General features: G+C 45.1%; 1 protein-coding gene and 1 long non-coding RNA gene across 10 annotated transcripts in view; one reads left to right on the plus strand and one right to left on the minus strand.

Annotated features, from left to right (window-relative positions):
* The window catches only part of LOC127001220 (zinc finger protein OZF-like), an 80971-nt gene that overhangs the window by 28886 nt on the left and 38243 nt on the right, over window positions 1-13842 (minus strand). For 2 of the 7 annotated variants that reach the window (XM_050865455.1, XM_050865454.1), the window contains one exon: window positions 4003-5653. The exons of 2 other annotated variants lie outside the window; for them this stretch is intronic. In XM_050865455.1, the coding sequence (XP_050721412.1) occupies window positions 4004-5524 (1521 nt within the window). In that variant the 5' untranslated portion in view covers window positions 5525-5653 and the 3' untranslated portion in view covers window position 4003. Of the gene's footprint in view, window positions 1-3372; window positions 3708-4002; window positions 5970-13842 lie in introns of those variants that run through there. 3 more of the 7 variants (XR_007754921.1, XM_050865456.1, XR_007754919.1) reach the window with 3 other exon arrangements.
* Window positions 1-13842, plus strand: part of LOC127001221 (uncharacterized) — a 52581-nt gene that overhangs the window by 28754 nt on the left and 9985 nt on the right. For 2 of the 3 annotated variants that reach the window (XR_007754923.1, XR_007754922.1), the window contains exon 2: window positions 4109-4876. This is a non-coding gene — a long non-coding RNA (uncharacterized LOC127001221). The remainder of the gene's footprint in view (window positions 1-4108; window positions 4877-13842) is intronic. The other variant, XR_007754924.1, reaches the window with a different exon arrangement.

Below are 13842 nucleotides of genomic sequence, written 5' to 3' on the forward strand. Positions count from 1 at the left end.
CGGCGGACCTCGACCTTGATCTTGATGACACAGGGGACTCGTTTGCTTCCTCCTCCTCCTCTTCTTCTTCTTCTTCTCCTTCCTCTATAGCTTCTTGGGTCCTTCTGGATTCTTTGATTTTTCTGTCTCCCTATATTCAGACTTTCCTATTTTCTCTTTTCCGATTGACCTATTCTCCCATTTACTTACCAATAATATCCACGGGATTTACATAAAATTATGATCTACATAGATCCTGCTGCCCGCCTCCATATTCATCTGTGTTTTGTGTTTGTCATATTTGTTTTTGAATGATGTTTCTTTTGACCTGATCTGCTTCTTTTTTCTCTTCTTCACACTATATTCAGGTTTTCCTATTTGCCTATTTTCACATTTTTTTCTTTTATTTTCCCTATTTTTTCCTCTTTTCTTTCTAATTGGAGACTTTTTATGCCGTAAGTTGTAGTCTTTTTATGCATTTCATTTATGGTCTTTTATTTCTTGTATTTTCTTTTCCTTACGCTTAGTTTTATCCTTGGAGGAATAATACATGGAGTGGCCCTCAGCGGGTCGCTCTCTTGGAGGAAGAATACAGTATTCTTCCTCCTCTTGAGCATGCGTTGCCTAACTTTGTAATAACTACCGATGAAGTCCTTAAAGCTCTCCAATCCATTAAAACAAATACAAGTCCCGGACCTGACAACGTGTATCCTATACTGCTTAACCCTAGAATGGAAACCGTTTGCCGTTGGCACAAAAATTAAGGTGTTTTTTAAAAGTGCCCAGTGTGCCATTCGGCACAGCGTTTACAGTAACGTTATTTTTGTTGTCAAATAAAGTTTTGGAAGTGGCCCTTTTGACCCAGGTGTGACGACATCTTGGAATTTTTTTTGGGGGGGTGAGCATACATTAGCCTTTGTACTTCACAAAAAAACTATATACAGAAGTTTGTTTGTTTTTCTTTTTTTTTATTCGGTGCTGCGTGATAACGTCCATGTTACGAGACAGATCGTTCAATGAGTATGACTTGGCAGCATTTCTTCGGTGTGAGCCTGTGAGGACTTTCATTAGAGTGCTTTCATCATTGGGGGCTCCCGTGGTCCCGTGGTAGAGTCTGCCTAGCGCTTCGGCGGGGTGCTAAGGCGTGGGTTCGAGACCTATCAGTTACCATGGGGGTGAGCTCTTTCCGACACCCTCAGCCCCGTTGTTGGGTCTCCTCCTTGAAAAGAATTGGGTATCTCTCTACCAGCCGTCTGGGGGTTTTGCGCGGCATGCACCGCCTTCCTCCATTGGGGTATATCCCCAACGAAATACCAAAAAAAAAAAAAAAAAAAAAAAACTCATCACGTTGCAAGCAGGAGAATCGCCGTTTTCCCTTGTCATTCAGTACATGGCGCCTTATGTTCAACCGGTCGTATCTCACCATTTGGTCCTAATTCCTCCATTGTGGTCGCAAGTGCTGCCCCGTGCGATGTTCAAAAAACGTCGTAGGCTCTATCATGTGACGTGAGGTCGCCCCTCAGCCTGACTGCTGGCGACCGGGATAGACGGGACGAGTCTCGTCCTCACCCGTCCGCCTCATCCATATCTCCACCTCTTTTTTTTTTTTTTTTTTTACGTTGTTGGCTATTGCGCCGGTAGGCATCTTCCCGGTGGGGCCTGATGGTCGGCCCAAGGCTTCTTCCAGGTGGGGCCTGATGGGCGGCCCAGCGCGTTCTGGCGCAGGCGAGTGTTTATAGTGGCACCATCTTGCACAATATAAGGTACGGGTTTGCACTCCTACTTACGTATAGCTTTACATTAAGGTGGCAAGAGTCACAGGAACGCCTTTTACGCATGACGTGTGGGTTAGTTGTGGAGATTTAAGTGAAGCCGATTTTGGCGGTGGCTTGGGTGGCATACTTCAATATTTTTTTTATCCCATGAAGCTGTAATAGCCTCCATACATGTGTATAGCTTTATTTCAACGTGTCAGGGGTCACTTAAAGGTCACTCATGCATGGTTTGTGCATTAATTGTGGAGATTTAGGTGTAGCCAAGAAGGCTTTGGCTCGGGTGGCTTGGATTAATATTTCTTATCCCATGAAGCTCTTATAGCCTTCATACATGTGTATAGCTTTATTTCAACGTGGCAAGGTTCACAGGAACGTCTTTCACGCATGATGTGTGCATTAGTTGTGGAGATTTAGGTGTAGCCAATAAGGGTTTGGCTCGGGTGGCTTGGATTAATATTTCTTATCCCATGAAGCTGTAACAGCCTTCATACATGTGTATAGCTTTATTTCAATGTGTCAGGGGTCACTTAAAGGTCACTCATGCATGGCTTGAGCATTAATTGTGGAGATTTGGGTGTAGCCAAGAAGGCTTGGCTCGGGTGGCTTGGATTAGTATTTCTTATCCCATGCACCTGTAACAGCCTCCATACATGTGTATATCTTTATTTCAACGTGTCAGGGGTCACATAAATGTCACCCATGCATGGTTTGTGCATTAGTTGTGGAGATTTAGGGGTAGCCAAGAAGGCTTTGGATCGGGGAGCTGTGATTCACAGGTTGTCTTGACGGTGACTGGAGAGTGAAATTAAGGAACACATGCTATTTTCTTATGATAATAAAACTCGTCTCTTGGAATGCTTTTTTATCTTTACATAAATTCCCAAGTGGTACACTGAGATTTGAGAGCATACAAGACACATGTAAATGCAACCTGTTATAATTCTGATTAGGGGAAGAGAGGGGATGGGGGGAGGGGGGACAGGGTGGTAGAACACCCAAGAGAAGTAGGGGAGGGAAGAATGAGAAGACGGGAGTGTATGGAGAGAATTGATAAATCGCCTCTGCATTACCAAACTTCTCCCTTATTCCTTTCTCCCGTTACTTCTCTCATCCCTCTAAGGAAGTGGTGACACTGCTGTTGTGCCCCCCCAAGGCTGCCGTGGTATTTGACTTGCTTGTTGAGATGAGACATCACAAGGTTGGAAACAGGAAAGTGACAACACCCTAAGACATCAATTACCCCTCCCAATTGCCAGTTTGCATACAGTACTGTCATCCTGCCCACCCTGCTGCCAGGAAAGGCCTGCTCTGCTTTGGTGAGTGCTGTGTTGGAGCCTTGTCACTCAAGTGGAGCACAATGTACACCCCCCCTGCCAAGGCTGTGCCCTTGTCCCCCCAACCACCCCCCTCTCTTGTCCCACCAGCCCAGGGTATGGCACAACAGTGTTCAGTCTGTGGCCTGAGTTACCTCCCACTGCTCTGCCTGAATCCCACCATCAGCGTCTGACCTAAGGATGACCTGGGACTAACACCTTGCCACCATCTGGAAGAGGATGTCCTCCCCCTCCCCGGCACCACCACACTGCACTCCACCCTCCCACCACCATCATTCCAACCACCCACTGATGCGTTAGATCCCTGAACCCCTAAACCGTCATTTTGTACTTGTTCTTTACAATGTGTTTATAATGTGTACATTTTTAGCTTAGCGGCTGGTAAGACCAAATACACTATATTATTATTATTAACACACACACACTTGACCAATAAGCCCAGGCCACAACAGCCAGCCCAGCACAGTCACCAAAAAGATCAGACCTTTCACAGGACCCACCAACCACATGTAGCGTAGAATGGAAAGTGAATAACAGTGTTATAGTATAGTCATAGCATTTCATCAAGCTTGAAAGTCACCTTGACATACGTGACCAATTGTAACAATGATTTTCCAACCTGTAACTCGTCACTCCTTCACGAGAGTCCGACTGACACACAACGGCAGTCGCTCTCGCTCCGACGCTCCTTGTACATATAGGCTAAGAATATAATCGCCTTAAGGAAGCTGAAGTCTTAATCAACGCCCTTTAAACACCCCCCGGTACCCCGTTACAACAGATCATGCAGTCACAGTCACCATTTGTTCCAATAGATGAATATTTTCTGTTCTCTGTGCTACACACAGCCCTGTAACACCACCACAACAAACACTTGCACTCACACACACAGCAGAACTGAATCAGCACAGCACCTTAGGAGAAGTGGACCTTCACGTGCCTGGCAATCTCAAACTTAGTCATGAAACGTTTCCCACAAACATCGCACTTGAACCCTTTATGACCAGAGTGTCTGAAGAGGTGCATGTCCAATATACTCTTCAGTTTGAATCTTTTCCCACAAACTTCACACTCATGACTTCTTGCATCAGTGTGTGTAAGAGTGTGTACTTTGAGGTTACCCTTCTGACTGAAACATTTCCCACAAACTTCACACTCATGCTTACTTTTACCAGTGTGTGTAACAGTGTGTAATTTGAGGGTACTCTTCCGACTGAAACATTTCCCACAAACTTCACACTTATGATTTCTTTCACCAGTGTGTGTAAGTGTGTGATTCTTGAGGGTACCCTTCTCAATGAAACATTTTCCACAAACTTCACACTCATGATTTCTTTCACCAGTGTGTGTAAGAGTGTGTAATTTGAGGGTACCCTTCTGACTGAAACATTTTCCACAAACTTCACACTCATGATTTCTTTCACCAGTGTGTGTAAGAGTGTGTAATTTGAGGGTACTCTTCTCACTGAAACATTTTCCACAAACTTCACACTCATGATTTCTTTCACCAGTGTGTGTAAGAGTGTGTAATTTGAGGGTACCCTTCCGACTGAAACATTTCCCACAAACTTCACACTCATGATTTCTTTCACCAGTGTGTGTAAGGGTGTGTCTCTTGAGGGTACCCTTCTCAATGAAACATTTCCCACAAACTTCACACTCATGATTTCTTTCACCAGTGTGTGTAAGAGTGTGTAATTTGAGGGTACCCTTCCGACTGAAACATTTCCCACAAACTTCACACTCATGATTTCTTTCACCAGTGTGTGTAAGGATGTGTGTGTTGAGGTGACCCTTCTCAATGAAACATTTTCCACAAACTTCACACTCATGATTTCTTTCACCAGTGTGTGTAAGAGTGTGTAATTTGAGGGTACCCTTCCGATTGAAACATTTCCCACAAACCTCACACTCATGATTTCTTTCACCAGTGTGTGTAAGAGTGTGTGTGTTGAGGTGACCCTTCTGACTGAAACATTTACCACAAACTTCACACTCATGATTTCTTTCACCAGTGTGTGTAAGGGTGTGTTTCTTGAGGGTACCCTTCTCAATGAAACATTTTCCACAAACTTCACACTCATGATTTCTTTCACCAGTGTGTGTAAGAGTGTGTAATTTGAGGGTACCCTTCTGACTGAAACATTTCCCACAAACTTCACACTCATGATTTCTTTCACCAGTGTGTGTAAGAGTGTGTAATTTGAGGGTACCCTTTTGACTAAAACATTTCCCACAAACTTCACACTCATGTTTTTTTGCACCGGTGTGTGTAAGGGTGTGATGTTTGGGGTTACTCCTATTACTAAACCTTTTGCCACACTCCCGCCTTTCATGAGGTCTAACACCAGAGTGTGTGGGTGTATTTGTTGAGGTCATCCTTCCCTGCATGTCTTTTCTCACACTCTTGGCTTTGGTCAGTAAACTTGCTCTCATTCTCAGATCTTCTCTCACTTCTGAAATTCAAACTCTCCCCTTTGTGGATGAAGAGGCCAGCAGTTGTTGTTGTCGTTGTTTTGTTGGTGGTGGTGGTTGTGTTGGTGGTGTTTTTTATCACTCCTGAACCTCACACCAGCAGCAGTCTGCTCCTGCTGATCCCAGCCACTCAAGCTGCTGTCCCGCCTTGCAGCCTCCACTGGAACACTACTCTGGATGTGAGGAGTTGGCTGGCCTTGAGGAACCTCAGAGATGCTGGAGAAGGCGGCAAGGTTGCTTCAAAGCCACACTCAGTGACCAATTGAGCAGGCAAGGCGTGGGAAGCACCAAGGAGTCCTGAAGTCAGCGGCAGCAAGGACGGAAGAAGTACTGAGGACAGCAACTGTCTCGATGCCTCACTTCAACACTAACATCAGTGGTGGACATTGGGACACAAAGTCATGTGCTGGAAAAAAAAAAAAAAAAGGCTGGTAAGGAAACAGAAGTTGGTGGGAGGGATCAGGGCGGTGGTGGGTGCACCCAAGGCAAGCCACAGGTCGCCGGGTCGGGCAAATAGTGCGTGTTGATGACATCACCGCTCTTACATTATTTACAAGGACCACACTGTTCTTTTGACAGGTTTGTATATGTTTCCAATTCTTCTGGTTATTGATTATTGCTGGGAGTGTGGGGGGGAGGGGGGGTAAAAAACAACTGCTAGTGTCACAAGAGCTGGCGGGGATAATCCTACAGGGAGGGACACACGGACTTGGTATCATTGCTGGGGTGACGGTGCTGCGCACTCATTGGCCAAGTCTTAACTTGTTCTAACATGCATGAAATTAAGTTTGTATTCCTACCAAAACCCTTTTGAGTTTCAAGGTAACACAGTGTACCGATAATAAACTGATGCAATGATACATTAATTGATAAATGTGTCTTTTGAACTAACCTAAATAAATCTGAAGCAATAATCGTAACAATACTAAGACAGAACTACACGTAAATGGACAATATCCATCGACCAAAGCTGCAAGCTTGATAGTTTTAAGTCCTGTTAACACATTAATCGCGTTTGGCAACTCGGCGCTCTTGCCTGCTCCGCGGAACTTTCACGGCGCCCACCACGCCAGTGTCCGTTGGATTTTTGCAGAGAGAGGAGTTGTGTATCATTATGAGAGGATAGCCTGTAGTATAGTGTAAAAATCCACGGTACAAATATATACCAAATCGCAGACCACTAATATTTTTTCCCTCTACCGCGTATTGCTGCACCAATGTACCAGGCATGGGTTGGCGCATATATGTACCAGTTCGCGACGCACTGACGATATAGTCTTGTTCTGTTATTTGGTGTAGTTTTTATGATGATTATAAGAGTTAGTGTCGATACAATATCTTACATTTTGATGAGCTGTACATAAAAAAAGTATTAATAATATTTTTTTCCCATCCTTTTCAACAGAAATGAACCCGACCGTCTTTTAAGGAGGGCGATCGGATACCTCATCTGGTGATTCAGATGATTCAGATTTTTTGTCAATTCAGATGACCCAGATGATGAGCTCTCCGAGGAAAGTGACGAGTCAGAAACAGATGAAGAGCAGGATGGGGAACATTATTTTCTACTCTGTTATGAAAGCAAAATTTTAATTTATCAATTTTTTTTTTTCACGTAATTTGTGAAGTGGTATTTTCCTCTACAGTTCAGTAAAATACACTATAATAAATCAAACATTAGGATAATCTAATATTCAGAGTACTAGTAAATAGTGATCTGGAGCATTATTTTTTCTGTTATGAAAGCAAAATGTTCATTTATTAGGATTTTTTTTATGTTGTTTGATATGAAGGGGCATTGTCCTCTACAGTTGATTACTGTTACATAATGCAATGCTTATATCTTGGAAGCAAAATGTCACCAAACTTTAAATGTATTTGGGATGCCTTAGCTAATTGTAGGCGGTGGTGGCATAGCGCAACCCGCCATGAATGCCCTAGGTCAATGAGGTGGGTGAGTGATTTTGAGGTGGGCTTTTTTGTCATAGGCGGTGCTGTAAGGTCATGGCCATAGCTGGGCACGATAACAGAAAACCTTATTCCCGATAACCGATAACTGATAATGGAAAACCTTATCAGTGATAACCGATATTCGTTAACTGGAAACACAAATATAGGCGATAACCGATACCCAATATTAATCCACAATTCCGATACTAGCTAGCGATAAGTCCGATAGGCAAAAACAATACTATATTGATATTTCAAATAAAAAACATAGATGAATTTAAATTTTCATTATCTGTATTTTAGAAAACTTACAAATCCTGAAAACCACACGTTGACATGTACATATGGACGGTAATACTAGAAACGCCTGAACCAGTGTTGTGTTATTTGGCGTCCCCACCGTCAAAAGCTGGCACTTTTCTTTACAAACACTAGTCTCGTGAACTGCGCATGCTCAGACCAGCAAGCACAGACCTGTACACTCTCACAAAGCTTTTTAACCGTAATTAAGAGTTGCTGGAAGGCTGAATGAGACATACAGTACCACTACCACCATCCCCGCTGTTTCTAGACCGACAATCTGTACGAGTTGTATTGATATGTACAGAGTGTCGTTCTAGAAACAGCGAGGATGGTGGTACTGTATGTCTGATTCAGCCTTCCAGCAACTACTCTTAATGTGTTAAAAAGCTTTGTGAGACTGTACAAGGCTGTACAACACCGGGCGCCTGGGCCACGCATGCGCAACAGGGAGGAGACAACGTTTGTTTTCTGAGAGTCGGAAAAAAGTAGCGATTATCGCTAGTTTGGTCACAAAAGTAACAAAAATACCGATAGATATTTAAATAAGTAGCGGATGGCGGATAACTCGATTTTGTTATCAGTGATAAATTATCGCGATAACACCCAGCTATGGTCATGGTATACTGAATTAGCTATCTATACAATGATCACTGGCAAATTCTCTATAGTACACAACAAGCGACTCTCGGCTAGATGCCACGCGTCACGAGACTGTTTATTTTGTAACAAACATCACCCAAAAAGAATGGAGTTTGAGTAAAAGTAAATATTTTTAACGGATTTACGGTTATGAGAGGAGTACTCTGATGTACGTTCCATGCTCTTTTCTTAGTTTCAAAATGCAGAGTAATTTTGAAGTTTCTCAGGCACTTCTCGGCTCTCCCACAGCCGAAGCCTAAGGGTTAATAAGGCAGTGAGGCCGCTGATTGGGTGAGCGCCGGCGATGACGTCATCGGACTCTCAGCGAATCACAAGCGTGTTTTCAGAGCTCACACAATCGTAAGGCTTCATCTGTGGCTTTAAAACGACCCGTTCTCTCTTTCTGTTTTCTTTCTTTTTCCAAGGTACGTATTTTGAGATAACATGGGAGTAAAGGAGGAAAAAAAGTGAGCTCTGGGGGCCAGCATGACCCAATTATAATGGCACCACTATAAACAGTTGCCTGCGCCATGACAGGCTCGGGGCCGACCATTAGGCTCAGATGGATAGTTTACCGGCGCCATAAGCCACATGAAAAAAAAAATAAAAAAAAATCTCCACGGGTTGGAACAAATAAGCGCTTTTTCAGTGTTTTCAATACCTTGAGTTTCGTGAGCCTTGAGTTTAGCGCTATACCTTAGGAACGAAGCGAGCATGGAACTCGAGAGGGCACTGTAGTCATAACATAAATACTGGCCTAAGGCAAAAACCTTCTCTTTCATCGTACTTTTATTTATCCTAAAATGTACACATTTCCATTTTTTGTGGGTAATAAATAGCCATAGGAAGAGTGGTGGTTGGCCCAAGCCCGACGTGGTTCAGGCAAGTGTTGATACTGGCGCCATCTATTCTTGGCTCATGCTGCGCCCGGAAGCTCATTTTGTATTTCCCTTTGACAGTTCCTCTACAGTCCGCGTTGATGGGTGGTCTTGGGCCACTCGGCGGTGACTGAAAAATCCCAGGTGGTAGCAGCGGATTCGAACCCAAATCATCCACGACGCGGTGAATACTGGACCGGCATGCTAACCACTCAGCCACCGCCTTGGATAGCAACAGAAATATTATGTATTTGTTGTGGGTTGTCTTAAAATACGTATGTGTAGAGAAGGCAACGCAATGTCCCTCCCCCTTCCTCCACCAGCAGCAGGCAGCGGCTGTCAGTCATGGCAGGCCACAGAAATTTTAGGGCTGGGTTAGGTTAGGTTAGGAAAACAACATGTCTTTCAACAAAAATAAATTTGAATGAATAAGATATGGGGAAAATGGCCACCTCAAGATCACAGTTCCAGGTGAAAGGTCAAGATTTTGCAGAGAAGAGCTCCGTACATGATCTGGGGGTACTAGTTGGTAATGACTTTTCACCTACTGAGCACATTGACATCACAAGGACGGCCAGCAGGATGAGCGGATGGATACTCCGCACCTTCAAGACGAGGGAACCTGAACACCTCCTCCCGCTCTGGAAGTCCCTGGTGTTGTCAAAAATGGAATACCTGTGCCATCTGTGGTCCCCACACAAAATGTACAATATCAAGCGACTGGAACAGACACAAAGGGTCTTCACAAGGAAGCTGATCTCAATGAAAAATCTGAGTTACTGGGACAGGCTCAAGACTCTGCAACTCGACTCCCTCCAAAGGCGAAGAGATAGTACTACATAATTAACACTTGGAAAATCCTGGAGAAGCAAGTGCCTAACCCATCACCACAAACTGAAGGAGGGATTACAGGCCAGACACCCCCCCGATTTGGCCGCACCTGCCCCAGAATATCCATTGAAACAGTCAGTCAATGTATTAGGTCCATACATGCCGCCAGCTTTACCAACGAGGGACCAAGACTATTCAACTGCCTGCCGAGGGACATCAGGAAAACTTCGGTAGATTCGTTTTAGGTCCGTGCCAGTATCTCATAATCTACTTAATGAAACATCACTATCTCTTCATATATCTTATCTACAAACCTTCAACAGTCATGGAAATGCTTTGAAAATCCAATTCAAGGACTTTTTTTTACTCTTGTAAATAGGGGATCATGTTTACGAAAGTGCGTCGCCTCCTCTGGCGGCAGCTGTAAAATAGCTTGCAGATAGTTTAGGGTCGGGGAGCATATTTAAACTACTCGAACCGAACTTTACGACCTACTATCGGTGTGGCTGGGCCCCCCTCGACCCCCCACCACATGTATATGTGACTTATTTCAGCAAGGAGGTATTTCTCGCAACACCGGCTGCAGCGTCGCCGCGGCCGTCGCCAGAGGAGGCGATGCGCTTTCATAAACATTATTCCCAATTTTCAAGAGTTAAAAAAAGTCCTTGAATTGGATTTTCAAAGCGTGTAACAGTGTAAAACTTGGTTGCGGGGAGCTCAGCCAGGGTTTTGGTGGGCGTGAGGAAAAACACTCGCTGTCTTAGAAGAAATGTATTCTTAACCCAAGGTACAGCGTAGCGTTGGTGAGAGAGAGCCAAGACAATAGGTGTGTGTCGGTCGAGCTCTCTGGAAGGAGTGACGAATTACAGATTGGAAAATAATGAAGTTACAATTGGTCACGTATGTCAAGGTGACCTTTAAGCTTGATGAAATGCTTTGTATACAAACTGAAACGGTAAACACTGACAGTTGACATTCCTACAAGGTGGCGTGATCTATCTGTCGTGGGTTTTTTCCATTGATATTTGCATGCCTAATTCGTGGTGATATTAAATAATAATAATAATAATAATAATACAGTGATATACTACAATTACTATAACAAGCATTTCCATGACTGTTGAAGGTTTTAGAAAAGATATATGAAGAGATAGTGATGTTTCATAAGGTAGGTAATGAGATACTGGCACGGGCCTAAAACGAATCTTAACCGACACTTCTAACTGCAGCATGGAGACCTTCAGGAGAAAATTTGACCTGTTTCTGCAGGGGATCCCTAATGAGCCCCCTGTCCTACACGTGACTACTCCAAGGGGGGCAGAGAGTAACTCCCTCCCTGACCAGCTGAGGCACATTAGGGGCTGCTTTCACAGTTATTTTGTTTGTTTTTATCGTTACTAATGGCGGTGATTGCCGCTAAAGTATTTCCACGTAAAACTGGCCTATGGGGTAGTGGCGGCTGCGGGGTTAGCCCAGCCCCGCACCTTACCACACACTCAACACCTCTCACCTCCTCTACCACTACCCCATAGACCAGTTTCACGTGGAGAACTATGCGTCGATCACCGTCATTGGTAACGATCAAAACAAATAAAGTGAAAGCGGCCCTAGGAGTAGGGCACAGTGTTGGGGCGGTGGACTCCCAAGTCGACCATGGTGAACATCACCTACACTGCAATAAGACAAGACCCATAACAGTAAAATTCTAGTGTTTGCCCATACTCCCCCATACAAGCCTGGGGACCTCGTGGGAATGCGGGGTTTCGGGTGTGGAACACAAAATCTGTCGCATTCGCATATTTTTTTTAGAGTGGGGGGGATAGAAACTCCATAGATCTAGGGAAACTCCCTAAATTTAGGGAATTTTTCCTCCCACCACCACTAAAATAAGCGTTTGCAACGAATTTAGTGTTTCCCATACGAAAACCACGCACTCAGTGGATCCCCAAGCTTGTTTTGGGAGAGAAGCGTAGTGAACCCACCAAACGATGCTCACCTCACCATCTGGCGTGGCACCGGCAGCCATCTGTGCTCACATAAACCGCCACCACCACACTCATGCCCTCTCACTAGTAGGTTGTCACCTCATCGCAAGGTTTCTGTCCTCCAAGTAGAGTCCGTGGCACCAAACACAGTATATCTTCATTGTTTATCACTGACACAAGTAAAACCACCGGCTAGCCGGGATCCATCCAACACCACACCTTTAACAATACTGCGGCTTGTGCAGGAAGTGCAGGCTCTCGAACCTCTTGCCCGAGCTGTTCGAACACGTGAATCCTTACTGACCGGATTTTGAATCTGCTTCACGGGCTCATATTCCCAGTATACAAGGTGATTGTGGATATTGACTCCGCGCCTCCAGAATACAATAATACGCCTCCATATATCATAGTAAAAAAAAAAAAAAAAAAGGACTTAGAAGTAAAGAAGCCGAATTAATCCCCTTCCCCCAACGATCTTGGGGGACCTGCGTGAACTCGGGGTATTTGGGTGGGGGAGCATATTTAAACTACTCCAACCGAACGTTACGACCTGCTAACCAAGGGAGGGCTGCGCCCCCCCTGGACCCCCCCCCTCTTAAAGGTGCGTGTTCTAAAAAAAAAATAACCACGCGTGGTGGACCTGGTCTCACATGCGTGGGCTAATGGCTAACTAAGCGTACCATCGCTAACCAAGCGTACCATCGGAAATAGTATTAGGTAAAGGTGCGTGTTCCAAAAAAAAAAATAATAATAAATAACCACGCGTGGTGGACCTGGTCTCACCTAGCGTATCATTGCTAACCGGATCGTTGGCAACGCTGCTCATATTGCAATGGCGTCGCCATGTAAACACATCGTCCGTATGTATAATATGCCCTTAAGTACAATATGGAGGCGTAATATTGTATTTTCGAGGTGCAGAGTGATTTTCAATAATTACCTTGCGTGGTTTCCGTACGTTGTTAAAAAAAAAACGGAATGTATGAAATTTCCCTATATCTAAGTAATTGTAAGGAATTTCCCTACATGTAGGGTATTTTTCAACCCCTCATAACTCAAAAACTATGCATTTGCGACGCATTTCATGTTTACCACTGCATTCCCCGAAGTCTCAATGGCCCCCTAGCCAATTTTGGTTGCGAGGGGTGAGTATGGGCAAACACTAGAATAATACCCCCATAACTTAAAATACAGTTAGTTCCATTTTGGAGAGTGAGATGTTGGTATTTTCCTGAGGTCAGGGTGGGAACCCTATCCATACCCTGGCCCTCCGCTCCTTCCTGTCCCAAGTGCAGCCCGTCCACACCCTGGCCCTCCGCTCCTTCCTGTCCCAAGTGCAGCCCGTCCACACCCTGGCCCTCCGCTCCTTCCTGTCCCAAGTGCAGCCCGTCCACACCCTGGCCCTCCGCTCCTTCCTGTCCCAAGTACAGCCCGTCCACACCCTGGCCCTCCGCTCCTTCCTGTCCCAAGTGCAGCCCGTCCACACCCTGGCCCGCCACTCCTTCCTGTCCCAAGTGCAGCCCGTCCACACCCTGGCCCTCCACTCCTTCCTGTCCCAAGTACAGCCCGTCCACACCCTGGCCCTCCACTCCTTCCTGTCCCAAGTACAGCCCGTCCACACCCTGGCCCCCCACTCCTTCCTGTCCCAAGTGCAGCCCGTCCACACCCTGGCCCTCCGCTCCTTCCTGTCCCA

Source organism: Eriocheir sinensis, chromosome 20, assembly GCF_024679095.1.
Source record: "Eriocheir sinensis breed Jianghai 21 chromosome 20, ASM2467909v1, whole genome shotgun sequence".
In the NCBI taxonomy this organism is placed as follows: Eukaryota; Metazoa; Arthropoda; class Malacostraca; order Decapoda; family Varunidae; genus Eriocheir; species Eriocheir sinensis.